General features: G+C 42.5%; 1 protein-coding gene across 3 annotated transcripts in view; it reads right to left on the bottom strand.

Annotated features, from left to right (window-relative positions):
- snx7 (sorting nexin 7) overlaps nt 1-14,445 on the bottom strand; it is an 82,260-nt gene that overhangs the window by 43,438 nt on the left and 24,377 nt on the right. For all 3 annotated transcript variants that reach the window (XM_078560837.1, XM_078560836.1, XM_078560838.1), the window contains 3 exons: nt 14,160-14,342; nt 8,440-8,550; nt 5,829-5,987 (listed from right to left, as the gene is read on the bottom strand). In XM_078560837.1, coding sequence (XP_078416963.1) covers nt 5,829-5,987; nt 8,440-8,550; nt 14,160-14,342 — 453 coding nt within the window. The remainder of the gene's footprint in view (nt 1-5,828; nt 5,988-8,439; nt 8,551-14,159; nt 14,343-14,445) is intronic.

Raw genomic sequence — 14,445 nt, 5'->3', positions numbered from 1 at the left:
ACTCCTCAGTTACGAAGCAGTCCGTACCCACATACAGCAAGACCTGAACAACATTCAGCCTCGGCCTGATAAATAGCAAGTAACATTCGTGCCAGGCAATGACCATCATCAACAAGAGAGAATTGAATTATCTTCCCATGACATTCAAGGGCATTACTTTTGCTGAACCCCCACCAACATCTTGGGGGTTACTGTTGATCAGAAACTTAAAGCCACATTATTTACCTGGCTAGTGAAGTTAAGAGGTCAGAAACTGGGAATTTTGTGGTGAGCAGCTGACCTCCTCAAAGCCTGTCCATCATCTACAAGGAATAAGTCATGGGTGTGATGGAATACTCTCCACTTGACTGGATGAGTTCAGCACCAACAGCTCACAAGAAGCTCGACACCACTCACGATAAAGCAGCCTGCTTTACTGGCACCTCATCCGCATTCTCTCTTTTCAACACTGGTGCACAATGGCAGCAGTGTGCACCATCTACAAAGTGCAAAGTGTACTGTAACAACTCAAAAGCTCCTTTGACAGCACCTTCCAAGTCTGCAAACTACCACTTAGGTCATCAAGGGCAGCAGATGCATGGAAATCTGCAAGTTCCCCTCAAAACCACACACCATTCTGACTTGGAAGTATATCAGCATTCCTTCACTATTTCTGGGTCAAAAATCTCGAAGTTACACCACATGGACTGCAGTGGTTCAAAAAAGCAACTCACCATCATCTTTTCAAGAACAATTAGGGATGGGCAAGCAATATTGGCTTTGCAAGCAACGTGCACATTATGAAAGAACAAAAATAAGATCTGGGTAACTCCAAGCCTAATGTCAGTAATAGGTAAAACTAGGAATGCAACAGATGGCTACTCAGAGGATGAGAGAGAGTCAGGGTTTTAGATAATGCTCAAACCATACAGCAAATCTAGATGCACTTGGGATTGGGCCAGTGACTGACAATGTTTAGCTTAGACAAATGCACAGTTATGCACGTGGGCAGAACAAATACTGAACTTGCTCACTCCCCCTCAGGAGAAACAACTAAAGCCAATAGAGAAAGAGATTGCGTTGCACCAGTGGAGGAGGTGATGGCATAGTGGTATTGTCGCTGGACTAGTAATCCAGCGACAGGGTAATGTTCTGGGGACCCGGGTTCAAATACTACCACGGCAGATGGTGGAATTTGAATTCAATAAAAATCTGGAATTAAAAGTCTAATGTCGATTGTTGTAAAAACCCATCTGGTTCACTAATGTCCTTTAGGGAAGGAAATCTGCTATCCTTACCTGGTCTGGCCAAGCCTACATGTGACTCCAGAGCCACAGCAATGTGGTTGACTCTTGAAGGCCCTCTGAAATGGCCTAGCAAGCCACTCAGTTGTAACAAACCACTACAAAGACACAAAAAAGGAATGAAACGGGACAAGCCACCTGACATCAACCTAGGCACCAACAACTGCAATCACAGCAAAGTCCTCCTTACTAACATCTGGGGGCTAGTGCCAAAATTGGTCTCACAAACTAATCAACCAACAGGCTGACACAGTCATCCTCATGGAATCATATCTTACAGATAATGTCCCAGACTCTACCATCACCAGCACCACCTCTGCTGGGTCTGTCTTGTTGGTGGGACAGGACATGGGTATGTCCTGTCCCACCAGCAAGACAGACCCAGCAGAGGTGGTGGCACAGTGGTATACAGTTGGGAGTTGCCTTGGGAGTCTCATGGCATCAGGTCAAATATGGACAAGGAAACCTCCTGATTACCACGTACTGCCCTCCCTCAGCTGATGAATCAGTGCTCCTCCATGTTGACCATCACTTGGAGGAAACACTGAGGGTAGCAAGGATGCAGAATGTACTCTGGGTGGGTGACTTCAATGTCCATCACCAAGAGTGGCTCTGTTGCACCACTACTGACCGAGCTGGCCGAGCCCTAAATGACAAAGCTGCTAGACTGGGTCTGCAGCAGGTGGAGGAAAAACATACTTGACCTCATCCTCGCCAATCTGCCTGCCGCTGACAGTATTGGTAGGAGTGACCACCGCACAGTCCTTGTAGAGACGAAGTCCTGCCTTCACATTGAGAATACCCTCCATCGTGTTGTGTGGCAAAGACACAAAAAAGGAATGAAGCCGGATGAACCACCTGGCATCGACCTAGGCACCGGAAACAACAATGACAATCAATCCTGTAAAGTCCTCCTTACTAACATCTGGGTGCTAGTGCCAAAATTGGGAGAGCAAGGAAACATGGGCAAGGAAACCTCCTGCTGATTACCACGTACCACCCTTCGTCAGCTGATGAATTAGTGCTCCTTCATATTGAACATCACTTGGAGAAGACACTGAGGGTGGCAAGGGCGCAGAATGTACTGGGTGGGTTGACTTCAATGTCCATCACTGAGTGTGGTTCGGCAGCACCACTACTGGCCAAGCTGGCTGAGTCCTAAACGACATAGCTGCTAGACCAGGTGGCGAGGGAACCAACAAGAGGGAAAAACATACTTGACCTCAGCCTCACCAATCTGCCCGCCACAAATGCATCGGTCCATGACAGTATCAGTAGCATACACCGCACAGGAGACAAAGTCCTGCCTTCACATTGAGGCACTACCATCATGTGGAATGGGATAGATTTCAAACAGATCTAGCAACCCAAGACTGGGCATCCATGAGGCGCTGTGGGGCATCAACAGCAGCAGAATTGTACTCTAGCACAATCTGTAACCTCATGGCCCGACATATCCCCTACTCTACCATTATCTTCAAGCCAGGGGGATCAGCCCTGTTTCAATGAAGAGTGCAAGAGGGCACGCCAGGAGCAGCACCAGGCATACCTAAAAATGAGGTGTCAACCTGGTGAAGCTATAAAATAGCATAAGCAGCAAGTGATAGGCAGAGCTAAGCAATCCTACAACCAACGGAACAGATCTAAGCTCTGCAGTCCTGCCACATCCAGTCGTGAAATGTGGAGGACAATTAAACAACTCACTGGAAGAGGTGGCTCCGCAAATATCCCCATCCTCAAATGATGGAGGAGCCCAGCACAGCAGCGCAAATGATAAGGCTGAAGCATTCACAACAACCTTCAGCCAGAAGTGCCGAATGGACGATCCATCTCAGCTTCCTCGGGGGGTCCCCAGCATCACAGATGCCAGTCTTCAGCCAATTTGATTCACTCCATGTGACATCAAGAAACTGCTGAAGGCACTGGATACTGCAAAGGCTATGGGCCATGACAATATTCGGGCAATAGTACTGAAGACTTGTGCTCCAGAACTTGGACTTAGCTCCGCGCCCCTAGCCAAGCTGTTCCAGTATAGCTACAACATTGGCATCTACCCGGCTATGTGGAAAATTGCCCAGGTATGTCCTGTACACAAAAAACAGGACAAATCCAACCTGGCCAATTACTGCTCCATCAGTCTACCCTCCATCATCAGTAAAGTAATGGAAGGAGTCATCAACAGTGCTATCAAGCGGCACTTGCTTAGCAATAACCTGCTCAATGGTGCCCAGTTTGGGTTCCGCCAGGGCCATTCAGTTCCTGACCTCATTACAGCCTTGGTTCAAACATGGACAAAAGAGCTGAACACCCGAGGTTAGGTGAGATTGACTGCCCTTGACATCAAGGCAGCTTTTGACCGAGTGTGGCATCAAGGAGCCCTAGCAAAAACTGGAGTCGATGGGAATCAGGGGGAAAACTCTGCTGGTTGGAGTCATACCTAGTACGAAGGAAGATGGTTGTGGTTGTTGGAGGTCAGTCATCTCAGCTCCAGGACTTCTTCAGGGTAGTGTCCTAGGCCCAACCATCTTCAGCTGCTTCATCAATAACCTTCCTTCCATCACAAGGTCAGAAGTGGGGATGTTCGCTGATGATTGCACAATGTTCAGCACTATTCGCGACTCCTCAGATACTGAAGCAGTCCACGGCCAAATGCAACAAGGCCTGGACAATATCCAGACTTGGGCTGACAAGTGGCAAGTAACATTCGCGCCACACAAGTGTCAGGCAATGACCATCTCCAACAAGAGAGAATCCAACCATCGCCACTTGATGTTCAATGGCATTATCATCACTGAATCCCCCACTATCAACATCCTGGGGGGTTACCACTGACCAGAAACTGAACTGGACGAGTCATATAAATACTGTGGCTAAAAGAGCAGATCAGAGGCTAGGAATCTTGCGACAAGTAACTCGCCTCCTGACTCCTCAAAGCCTGTCCACCATCTACAAGGCACAAGTCAGGAATGTAATGGAATACTCCCCACTTGCCTGGATGAGTGCAGCTCCTACAACACTGAAGAAGCTGGACATTGCCCAGGACAAAGCAGTCCGCTTGATTGGCACCACAGCCACAAACATTCACTCCCTCCACCACCGGCACACAGTAGCAGAAGTGTGTACCATCTACAAGATTCACTGCAGGAATTCACCAAGGCTCCTTAGACAGCATCTTCCAAACCCATGACCACTACCATCTAGAAGGACAAGGGCAGCAGATAGACGGGAACGCCATCACCTGGAAGTTCCCCTCCAAGTCACTCACCATCCTGACTTAGAAATATACCTCCATTCCTTCACTGTCGCTGGGTCAAAATCCTGGAACTCCCTTCCTAACAGCACTGTGGGTGTACCTACACCACATGGACTGCAGCGGTTCAAGAAGGAGCTCACCACCACCTTCTCAAGGGCAACTAGGGATGGGCAATAAATGCTGGCTCAGCCAGCGAAGCCCACATCCAGTGAATGAATAAATAAGTGTGCAGATCACTGAAAGGTCCAAAACCAATGCTGTGAAGCTATAGGGTGTATTTACAGGACAATGCACTATAAGGTATACGGTTTTTTCCTTGTACAAGAGTTTGGTTAGGCCTCAGTTAGGTTATGATGTCTAGTTTTTGCTTCCTCACATGGACGATCTTGAGCTTTAGAAAGGACAATGGAGGGCCGCAAGATTAATTCCCAGTTTAAAACATCTTAGTTACCAAGAAGTAGCTCTCTACATTTTAGAGAAGCACTGACCTCTTGGTGATTTGATTGAGGGTTATAGGATGATGAAAGGACTAGATTGTGCTTGTTTCAAGTAAATAAATTAGGGAGGGCAAGGGGGCTTAATCCCAAATTATGTATGAGCAAAAATGGGTTGGAGTTAAGTGGTGGTTATTTTCCCCCCTGGAAAAGAGTGCATGTGCCAGCTCATGTGGTGACTGCTGATTTGTTGAGTTCCTGCAAAACTGAACCAATATCTAGCCTGTATGAAGATCACCTTGTACAAAAGATAGATACTGTGCCATATTAAGCAGGGTTGGATGGTCTTCTGACTAGCTTTTATCACCCAAGTCAGAGAAGAATTTTCATTGTTTTTCTGCCTCTTGAGATATTGTATGATTACTGGAAAGGGAAGTACTGTGATGCATAAAACATCACACTTGTGTAGGACAGGCTGGGTGCACCAATAACTCTTATCCTCTATGCAATTTTTTTTATACATTCAAACAACTAGGAATATGTTTGTAACATAATGACACAACAGTTGAAGGGTAGAAAAGGTCACCACACAAACACAGCTATATCAGGAAACCCAAACAAATGTCAAATACAGATTAGTTATTGAGAAACAACTGCACTTGGTAAGTATTAATTTGAATATTGTTTGAGATATTGAAAACACATGGTATAGATGTGCTTCATTGGACAATAACTAATTCATAATATTTTTACCTCGTAAAGTCAATCCCCACATGTAGGTATGTGTTAAAGCACATTGTTACACATTTCTTATTTTTGCCAGCATAATTGATATATATGAATAGATTTTAGCCATGCCTGTACAGTTAGAAATATTTTGAAGTCCTCATTAAAAGACAGAGTAGGATGGTCAGCAATTCTGTTTAAAAATTTATGTAGTGCCTTCCGCCGTGTTGCTATGAAATCTTCATTAAAGCGTTCCACCATACCTCGCATTACAAATTTCTCAGGCAACGGCTAAGCAAAAAGAGAAAATTAATAATATCACATTCACATTGTTATATAGTACTCATGCACAATTACACCACTGCTACGGTTTAATTTTGACGCTTAAATTACTAAAATAGAGAAAACAAATCTCAAGAGCTTCCATATAAAACACACACTCTAAATGCATTTAACTTATGGGAATGATTGCTATTTTTAGCTAAGAAAGGTTTCCAGCAGTAAAATTTTAAAAATAGTAATGGGTTTATTTAATCCGTTCAAAGTTTGTATATTCTGTCGTTTGAACTCTAAAAATATCAACATACTGACGATTATTGTTAAGGCTCAAATAAATGATGACTACTTTGACTCATGAAATCATAAGCCTTCAGGGGGTGGGAGGAGAGGGAGGCTGTGTTGAGAGGAGAAAACTATTAAAAAAGGATGGTCAATAATGTTTCTTAACTACATCTGACAATGGCAAACTTTTATTATAGCAATCATGCCCATTAAATAAGTAAAATATTCCAAGAATATTTAAATAGTTATTTTGCTTGTTTGAAAAACATGAAAACCGCAAAGTTATGTTTATCTTGGCTGCAAAATAACATCTGCGAGGTTATGCTTTCATTGTGATATCCTCCATGGTCTCAACTACAGTTAAGAATGCAAATTGAATATGATACAAATAGTAAAGCAAACAGAGGAAAAATAAAATCCATGCTCCACACAGTCAGAGCGACATGCTAAGCACATTTCATAAACAAACCTGCTCGGTATTTCCATTGATGACAATTGGGGCACTAAGCTGGCAATAAATGATTGCTTTCCACTTCAGAATTCCTGCTTCTATTCAAGTGTCACAAAAGGTTTCTATGTCATGAAAACAGGAACAAAGAAAATATGCAAAACACACCTCTGTTTTAAGAGTACAGAGCAAGGATTTAATCAGAGGTTGTTTTCTATTCCAAGACCATGTATGCAGGACCAGTATATCGGTTCTGGCTGCTAAAATCTACATGTCCAGTAAATAATGTACATTGTGACAATAAATTTCTACAACTAAACACCCTGAAGGCCCAATGGCAAATGGATTATATAATAGGTTATTGAGTGTTACAAATGGAAGATTCAGCTGATTTGTGCTGCATTAGCTGATTTCAAACATGCAGTGCCAGAACTGGCCTCAGAGCCCCTGTGTTGCAGAAACAGCAAAACCAACACAATCAGGGTTCTCTGCCCTACTCAAGATCCTGTGCAGGTGGCAGGATTGGGCTCAGCAAGGTTAAACAGATATTATGGAGCCTAGAAACAACAACAACAAAAATAATCTCAACTTTACCCATGGGGGTTATAGAAATTTGCTAGATTTGACAGGCCAATGCTGATGATCTGTGAACAAATCAAGCTAATCAGCCACGTGAACACTGTTGTGGCTCAAGTGGCCAACTTAAAGTCATCCAGGGCACAAGGCCAGTTCACTACGTTTGACAGCCAACTGGAAAAAAACTGCTCCGTGTCTATGCTACTCTATTCTTTTACCTTGGTTTTTCTATTATCTTACAGTACATAAATTACTTTTTTTCACTGTTACTCTATTTTATGGTCCATGTCTATTTATTTGTTTTCTAGTTTTTAAACTTTACCTGTCTCCATTACTATGATTCTTGTTAATCCCTTGTTGTGTCTACTTGCGTTTTCTTTTTATTACCTTAAAATGTTTTTGTTGCACTCCATCTTTTTCTCTTGGTTACTATTTTCTTGGGACCAAGTGACTAGCTGGAGCAGACAATCATGGAAAGCACAGTAGCACAATGCAGACATCAATGAATGTCAACACGTGCATGCATTCTGGAATTTGGGCTAAATCCTGTAGTATAAGGACGAATTCAATTGTATCACTGTCCACCAAGATAGGGAAGGCCAAGCCTGTTAACTTTGTAGGTGGCTGGGAAACATGTTATACAAACTGATACATAGGAAAGGAAGTTTACACACAAGTTTGTGACATTTTTGTTAAGTGATTATGTAATGCGTACATGACAAATTTAAAGTTTATTTTCAAAGATAAACAGTGGTGTAGTACATGCCAAACTATCACAGTCACCCTACTCCATAGAATTTGTATATAGAAATAAAGTCTGAATCAAATCAGATTTGACATGATAGTGAGCTCTGGGATATGTTTGATCCCTCCTTCTGGAAACTAATTGCTTAACAGAATATTTGGAAGCCATGACGTCTGTGATTGGATTAGTTGAAGAAATTGGACTCTAGATCAGAGATCTGATTTCTCACGTTTATGTTTCTCTACCCCGCCAACACAAAATGTGACCAAACAACAATTTCAGTATCTGAATTTATGTTCACACAATCAAGACTTTTAATACAAAAAAAGATGCTTCCGGAAATGTTTTGAAAATACTTAAGTGTAAGCAAATCTACAATTTGGCAGATAATTTTCCAAAAGTATTAAGCTTACAGGAACAATTAAAGTAGAATGTGCTTCTTCAAGTTTGTCCTTTAGCCACAAGAAATCTTGATAACGTCTACGAACTTCATACTCACAAGAATCAAATTCACTTCGAGTGGTCTATAAAATAAATAGCATTGTGAAAGTTCATATACAGAACAATAGTACAGATTATTTTGAAATAGACAAACAGACTTTTTACATTACAAAAGCCATCCTTTAAGACATTGAGGTTATTGCAAAACAAATTGTTCAAGGATTTATTTAGGCTGAATAGCTGAAGACTACCATGCTATACAGGGACGGTAATGAACTTGCAGCACATAAGATGACGACAAATAATGCTCAATCAAATAATTAAATCTTAAGTGTTAATAGCAAAATAGAAAACTGGTTCAGCTGTGTGAAGCAAGTGATGATATAAAAATCTCTGGAATACAGTCGAATCCTGTTAATTTAAATAAAATTACTTATCAAAATGAATTTAGCAACTTAAAGTAGCAAAATAGACATTCAGTTCTTCCAATTTTTTTTTGATTTCCCCTGACCAACTATCACTCCTTTTCTCCATTCTTGAAAATACTCTCTCTTCTGGAACAGTTGCATGTCGGGTAGAAGCCCTCAACTATATTTTATTAATTAACCATTTTTCACAAGCCTAGACAGCGAGCACCTACTTACTATACAATGACAAACTGGTCGCATCCAGTCGTGAATGCTGGTTGATATTAAACAACTAACGTGAGGAAGAGAGACTCCATAAACATCCCGATCTTCAATGATGGCAGAGCCCAGAACGTGAGTGCAAAATATAAGACGGAAGTATTTGCAACCATCTTCAATCAGAAGTACTGAGTGATGATCGATCTCAAGTTCCTCCCGAAGTCCTTACCAACACAGATGCTAGTCTTCCACCAATTCAATTCAATCTGCATGATATCAAAAAGCAGCTGAGTGCACTGGATGTAGGAAGAGCTATGGGCCCTGAAAACATCCCGCGGCAGTGTTGAAGACTTGTGCTCTGTAACTAGGTCTGCCTTGAGCCAAGCTGTTCCAATACAGCTGAAAGACTGGCATCTACCCAACAATTTTTTAAATGCTCAGGTATGCTCTTTGCAGCAATACATAGGGCAAATACAATCAGCCCAATTACTGTCCCATTCACCTTTCAATCAGCAGCAAAGCAGTGGAGGGGCTCATCAACTTGGCTGTCAAATGGCATTTTCGCACCAATAACCTGCTCACTGATTAGTTCTGCCAGGGTCACTCGGCTGCAGGCCTTGGTCCAATTAATGGAAAAAGTAGCTGAGTTCCAGCAGGTAGGTGGGAGTGACTGCTCTCGACATCAAGACAGCATATGACAAAATGTGGCATCGAAGAACCCTAGTAAAATTGAAGTCAATGGGAATCAAGGGGAAAACTCTCCAATAGCTGGAGTAATACCTAATACAAAGGAAATTTTTTGTGGTTGTTGGAGGCCAATCATCTCCAGGACACCACAGGAGTTCCTCAGGGCAGTGTTCAATGCCCAGCAATCTTCAGTTGTTTCGTCAGTGATACTCCCACCATCATAAGGTCAGAAGTAGGGATATTCACTTATAATTTCACAGGGTTCAATCCATTCAAAACATCTCGGAAAATGAAGCAGTTCATGCTTGCATATAGCGAGACCTGGACAACATTCAGGTGGTGTGCGGGCGCGCCTGACCCACTCGAGCGTAAAACAGTGCATGATGATGTCGGGCAAGCGTCCTGACGTCATCCCACGTTCACGCGATATTTCAGTCGGCAGGCGCACGCCAAAGTCAGAAGCGCGCCCGCTGACAATCAAGAGGGCAAATAAGCCCATTAAAGTTGTAATCATCACCGACTTTGTGGTCCGACCAGCCTCATGGTTGGCGGATCGGCGAATCGGCAAATCAACCAGGTGGCCTTTGCATTTTTCATGAAACCTCATCCAAGGGCGGGATGGGGTTTCCGTTATTAAAAAAAAAATCTATGGACAGAATTTTTATAATGTATATGTTCAGGTGACTGTTTGTGATGCTTGGACATTTTGTTCTGATTTTAAAATCATTATTTAATACTTTTGAAGTTTTCAGCTCCGAGGTGGATCTCTGCCTTCAGGGAGCTTTCATTCTGCGCCCACCCACGCCCACGCTTACATCAGTGTCCGCCTTCTTCTCGCCACCCCACCCCCCCAATCAGCATTTCAGTGCGCACTTCACACTGGCTGGCTGTTAATTGGCCAGCCAGCATGAAATTGCGGTTGGGGGCAGATCGCGGTCGGTGGTCCATTTCCCGGCCGCTCTCAGGCCCGCCAATCCGATAATTTGTTTGATTAGCACCAGATTCAATCGTCTTCAAACATCCACTCCCTCCACTGCTGCATCATGCTGCAGAATGCATCATCTACAAGATGCATTGCAGCCACTCGCCAAGGCTTCTTTGTCAGCACCTCCCAAATCCACAACTTCTACCATCTAAAAGGACAAGGGCAACAAGCACATGGGAATACCACCATTTCAAAGTTCTCTTCCAAGTCACACATCTCAACTTGGAAATAGATCCTTTTTCCTTTATCGTAGCTGGGTCACAATCCTCGAACTCCCACTTTAATAGCACTCTAGAAATAGGTTAACCACACAGACTGCAACAGTTCAAGTGGGTGACTCATTGCTAGCTTCTCAAAGATAATTAGGGATGAGCAATAGTTAATCAATGTGGGCATCAAAAAATAAAACCAGCGCCACAGTCAAGCCTGGTACTGTTCTCAAAAGACATTCACACATGGTCTTTCAAGTAACAGGGAAAAAGGAACCTCAGTTGATGGTTCTATTCCTAGCTTAAAAGCCATGGGAGCCAATGAAAATAATCTAACTTCTTTTCCATCTGAAGTCAGACTCATTGAAAATGACAGCACAGCAACAGGCCATTCAGCTTATCAAATGTTTACTAGTTATTCTCACATCAGCCACCTGGTCCAATTCAGCTCCTGCCTCACTCCCAAGCCTCTAATCGTGATCAACATAATTCAGTTGATGTATAAATTTTGCAATTAAGCTACTTAGCACAATCCTTATGCAGCCTCAGTTACTCTAACAATCGACTCCTGTTTGGGCCTTACCATATCTCAGCCAAAATTCATCATTAGCACTTCTATTCAGTCTGACTTTCCCAGCAGAGAACAGGATCCCTGCATGGTTTCCTCTACTTTGTCTCGACACTTTCTGGTGCATTTTTCAAGTGTTGTTACCGCTCTATTAATAAAGCTTCTCGCAATACTGGCAAATTTTCAGGTTTCCACTGTCTTATTTTCCAGAAAAGCCAATCTCACTGCTTGTGGTACAATATAGTAAAAATGACGGCTTTCTTATCCACCAAAAGAGAACAAAAATTTTGGCTTCTTGTCAATGCTGAATATGTTAAAAACGATGCTCTCAGTAATAAAAACAAAGTGCTGGAAAATTTCTGCAGGTTTGGTAGCGTCTGTAGAGAGAGGAACAAGTGCAAATCTGGGACGATTCCGTCCTAAGTGCGGTAGCGGGCAGGAAAAACTACACTTTACCCGTCATCTGCAATGGCAGCTTTTCACGCCGTATCATCCCAAACCTGTCACGTTACTTATGCATTCCCAGGGTACATGCCATTTTAATGGCGGGCAGGCTCCGATTCGCCTGCCACGCTGTCACCTTACCAGTTCATCACACCAGGCACCACTTTAAAAGTACAGCCACGCTCAGCACTTCCAGCCCAGGGCTGCTGCAAAGAAGACATGGCCCCGAAAGGGAAGAAGACTGCAGCTCGAGTGCCTTTTGGACACTGTGGAGGCCCACTGTGATATCTTCTACATCCGTTCTGGCTGGAGGGGCAGCAACATTACCACTCTGGCTTGGTAGGCGATGGCAGTGGTGATCAGTGCCAATGCTGCACTGAAAAGTTCAGCCGTCCAATGCAGATGGAGGATGAATGATCTCATCTAAGCAGCCAGGGTATGGCAACCATCTCTTCACTCTAAACTCTCACACTCAAGTCCATCACACATTCACTCTCTGCCAGCTCGAGGGACATCATCACCCATTCTTTCACACACACGCACCCTCACATGTCCACCTGGCCCCTGGAGACTGCCTCCTCAGCCCTCACCATCTTGAGGCCACTTGCACAGGTCAACATGTACCTCCCCCACACACACATCCTGGGATGCCCTCTTTCTGCAGTACAGCCCTCGTCCTACAGCCACTTCCCTTGCCTAAGGCCACTTCTCCCTCTTCCCCAAGCAAGCTTTAACCTTGCAGCCATTGAAAAGCCACCCACATGTGGCTGATCTGGTAGGTAGAGACATTCCCGTAAGCCCCCCCTAAAAGTGATGTGGTGCTGTCTGTGAAACCCGGCGCTGATGACTGCGAGCGCTGACCGAAGCAAGGTAGGCAAACAAGCCTTGAAGTCCTGAGCAAAGCGCAGCTTGTCAAGTGCACGCCTTATATATTGGTTCGTACATGAAGCACGTTAGTTTCTTTGGGAACTGTCAATAAAGCCGAAATTAAATGAAAAGCAGCAATTTCATTGCTCAATTTTCAGAAAGGCTCTTAATTGGGTAAAATCTTAAGAGTTGTCATTATTCTGCGCTTCAATATTTAAAATTCATCACCGAGTCCCTATTTACAAGTTAATTGAAAGGGGCACATTGGGGAAATACAAACTGAAAATTTCTCACAAACATTATCTAAATATCCATCCGTCATTAAGTAAACACTGTCTGGAAAAGAAAGGCATCTAAGACACCCAACTTCTAAGACCAGAAACAAACTTTTAATTACAATATTCAAGGAAATAGTAAAACTGCTTCATATTGCAATATAGAGTTTATTAACAACAGAATATGTTCAATTACATTTCAAAGGCAGACATAAATTTGCAGTTCAACTGTGTGTTAACAGCATTAATTTTAAGAATAAAGTAAAAATAAGATTAGGCTACAAGACCTGTTCGCTATGATCTTGAAATGCAACCTTACATATTTTATTGCCAAAAGTTAGTAGATTTTACTTTAAATCAATCCCATTAAAGCACAAGTATGCTAGATTTAGTATTTATGTTAACTTGTGTGGTGAACAGCCAGGAAATCACAGTTGGGTGAAATGCCAATGTTTTGAAGGTTACTTGAAATGTTAACAGCTTTAGGCAAAGATTTAGTTATTTGTAAATTTAAAACATCCAGCATCTGGTAAAGTCCATTTTGCATCAAAGTGACCATGTGTACCAGTGAATAACATTCAAATTAGCAGCTTGTGGGGTTACTTGGGTGTAATTTACAACTACATGAAACAACGCTAAAAGCCTGACTAACAATACTCTCTAGTGATCATCCTCTTCAAAAAGTACCCAACAAAACAAAAACTCTAAAGGCTGGAGAAATAATTAAATAATTCAGATTTGGAATCATTTTCATGTCGGAAATCAAAAGCATGTTAGATCACCATGAAATATACCTCATGATGAGCTGATCACAACATCTTTGATTCTACACCTGGCAATATGGGTTGTAGGGCCTGAGCATCACACTTAAGTTTTGTAGTTACTTGCCAGGTTTCTTCCATCATTCATAATAAACTATGATTTACTTGCAAATTTTATTTTTGATTATTTTACAACAAAATGTTATCAAAATTACTAGTTTTCTGAATTAAATATTGGAACCACATTCATTAGTAACTATATTCTTTTACCTTTGTAGTAATTCTGTAAGTGACAAAAGTTTCAATTGCTGTGACATGATTTTCTGGGTCATCCACTGTGACAAAAATATCTTTGCTGTCAGGTTCATCTTCCAAAGTGTGCTGATTGATCATAGAAGATGGAGACGTTTGCATGGAGATACTGAATGAACTTGCATCGGTGAAACTAGCATCCTGTTGGAAGGCAGAAAAAAAAAGGACTGTTGAGATCAAAATAGAAATCCTGTTAGCATAAGTAGTTATTGCATGAAGCCATGCATGGAACTTAAGTATAATT

The sequence above is a fragment of the Cetorhinus maximus genome, chromosome 17 (assembly GCF_964194155.1).
Source record: "Cetorhinus maximus chromosome 17, sCetMax3.hap1.1, whole genome shotgun sequence".
NCBI lineage: Eukaryota > Metazoa > Chordata > Chondrichthyes > Lamniformes > Cetorhinidae > Cetorhinus > Cetorhinus maximus.
Note: the sequence above shows the minus strand (reverse complement) of the source record. Positions and strands in the feature narration are given on the sequence as shown.